Raw genomic sequence first — 2,254 nt, 5'->3', positions numbered from 1 at the left:
CCACCAAAAAAAAAAAATTCAGTCCTATTCAGGACCTTATTGTTCCAAAGGAAGAAAACTAGGAATGCCAATGTTACCAAAGGGAGCAGTTATTTAGGGTCAACCATTTGTCATATCTATTGTGTTGATGGCCCAGGAAAGAAAACAGTATAAGAACAGTACTATTTCTACTTATCCATACCCATGATGCTTTCTAAACTAAGCAGCTAAATAAGGCCCTAAGACAGGACTCTTTCCATGGACCCAAATTGTGTGCCAACCTCACCAAAATGACTGGGGAAGGGGGAGGGGTAGATATGTAGGTAGGGATGGAGGAAAAGAGCAAACTAGTGGATTAGGCAACTAAGACTAACTCTCAGACAAAAAGAAGATGGAAGTGCTTTAAGTAAACCTTCTCTGGCTCTTCATAATCACCTTCTTTTCCAACTCTGTAGCTTTGGCCTCAGTTTTCTCCACTTTTGTTTTATCAATCATTTGATCTGGAAAAAAAGAAAAAAAGAAATAAAATTTCCAATTCTCTCTGTTCTCTCATTCTATCCTAAACAAGAATCCTTCTAATATCCTCTGAAATGTATTCTAAAGAGCAGATCCCTTTTCCCCCATTACATTCAACCTAAACAGATTTATAATCCCCAGTTTCACATATAAAGCATCACCGTCTAGAATCTACTGGAGTACCTCCCAATCCTACCCTAGGTTCAAAGTTGTGAATGTATGTGTAAAAGTTAGGAAGAGAAAGGAAGAAAGACAGGGAGAAAGGCCAGTAAACTGTTTGGATCTAGAACCACATCTCCTCTCACTTTTATTTCCTATCTCCATAGAGGGTATTATTATTCTTCTAATCACACAGGTTCAAAAACCTCAGTCATCTCTCAACCTGTCATTTTCTCTTATCCACCCACATACCTAATCAGTTGCTGAAGTCTTGCTAATTCTATCTCCAGAACATCTCATACCCAACCCTTTTTCTCCATTCACACAGCTACTACCCAAGATTAGGCTCTAACTTGGACTAGTTCAATAGCCTTACTTTGTGGGGAGGGAAGATGGTTGAGCGGGGAAGGAGTGGTTTATGGCACTGCTTATTACAAATTTCTGGTAAAAAAAAATTTACAATGGAGATGTTTTATATTTAAACTTTGGTGATAAGAATATAATATAGCTCTTTACATAAAGAATCATGACATCAGCAACAACTGAGAAATTCAGTAAGTAGATCACCTGCTTTCATATGGTCTCCCTCATTAAGAACACAGTTTGATATTCATCACTTCTTTTAAAGAAGCTCACGGATGCTGATGCTCCCCCCATAGGAACAGACACATAAAGAACAAAACTCCCACTGGAATTCATCCTCTGTCCTGTGATTAAAAGGCTCACAATGCCCAAAAGATTAAGAATAACTTCCTAATTCCAATTCACTTTTGTCTTCTTTGTGACAAACGGTATCATTTTCCTATTAAGCATTTGTAGATGTAAAGATATGACTCCCAACTAAAGTCCTAACAGGTTAACCCACTTCCCAGATGTTCAAGCTCATCACTTCATCCTGGTTCTAAGGATATAAAGAGAACCAGGCACATAGAATTCTGGACTCTAAAATAATATGTCAGATTTACCCTTTAGCAAATTGTGAAGGGCCTGGATAAACTACTTTGAGACCCACTTAATCTTATCATCTATCTGGCTAATTTATCCAACTGTCTTGGCTCTAAGGGGAGAAGGGTCTTGACTACAAAATCCAAGCCTAAGGAAGGAAGGAGCTCCTTTGAGTGCTGCATTTCTAGCTTCCAGAATCTGCTATTATTCCCAGTCACATGTGTGGCACCTCAGCCAGGTGCTTTCAATTACCTTGTTCATACAGAGAAAGTATCAACATTTAGATTAGTTTCTACTTCAAACGGAAAAATGTTCTATGGGCTTGTAGCAGAAAGCTGCCTTGTCCATTACTGTTCCTTTAAATGGTAGCACCAAAGTAAGGATAATGTGTTGATGGCCAAATGTTTACAACTACTAATGTAATCTACCCAATCCCAGGATAAATGTCCTATTTTTTTAAACCTTTTGCAACAGCCTTCTCCTAGGTCTCCCTGCCTAAAGACTCTCCCTAATCCAATACTTTTGCCACAGATTTGCCAAAGTGATATTCCTGAAGACAAAGCAATAAGACAGATTGGGGGGGGGGAAGGGAGGAGGGGAAAGAAAGAAAGGAAGGAAGGAAGGAAGGAAGGAAGGAAGGAAGGAAGGAAGGAAG

The 2,254-nt window shown here is 39.0% G+C and overlaps 1 protein-coding gene across 5 annotated transcripts in view; it reads right to left on the bottom strand.

The window, feature by feature from the left end:
- DIAPH1 (diaphanous related formin 1) overlaps window positions 1-2,254 on the bottom strand; it is an 84,906-nt gene that overhangs the window by 41,433 nt on the left and 41,219 nt on the right. For all 5 annotated transcript variants that reach the window (XM_027841954.1, XM_027841955.1, XM_027841956.1 and 2 more), the window contains one exon: window positions 415-479. In XM_027841954.1, the coding sequence (XP_027697755.1) occupies window positions 415-479 (65 nt within the window). The remainder of the gene's footprint in view (window positions 1-414; window positions 480-2,254) is intronic.

The sequence above is a fragment of the Vombatus ursinus genome, unplaced genomic scaffold, assembly GCF_900497805.2.
Source record: "Vombatus ursinus unplaced genomic scaffold, bare-nosed wombat genome assembly UNPS02014863.1, whole genome shotgun sequence".
Classification (NCBI taxonomy): domain Eukaryota; kingdom Metazoa; phylum Chordata; class Mammalia; order Diprotodontia; family Vombatidae; genus Vombatus; species Vombatus ursinus.
This window is presented reverse-complemented; position numbering and strand designations above follow the sequence as displayed.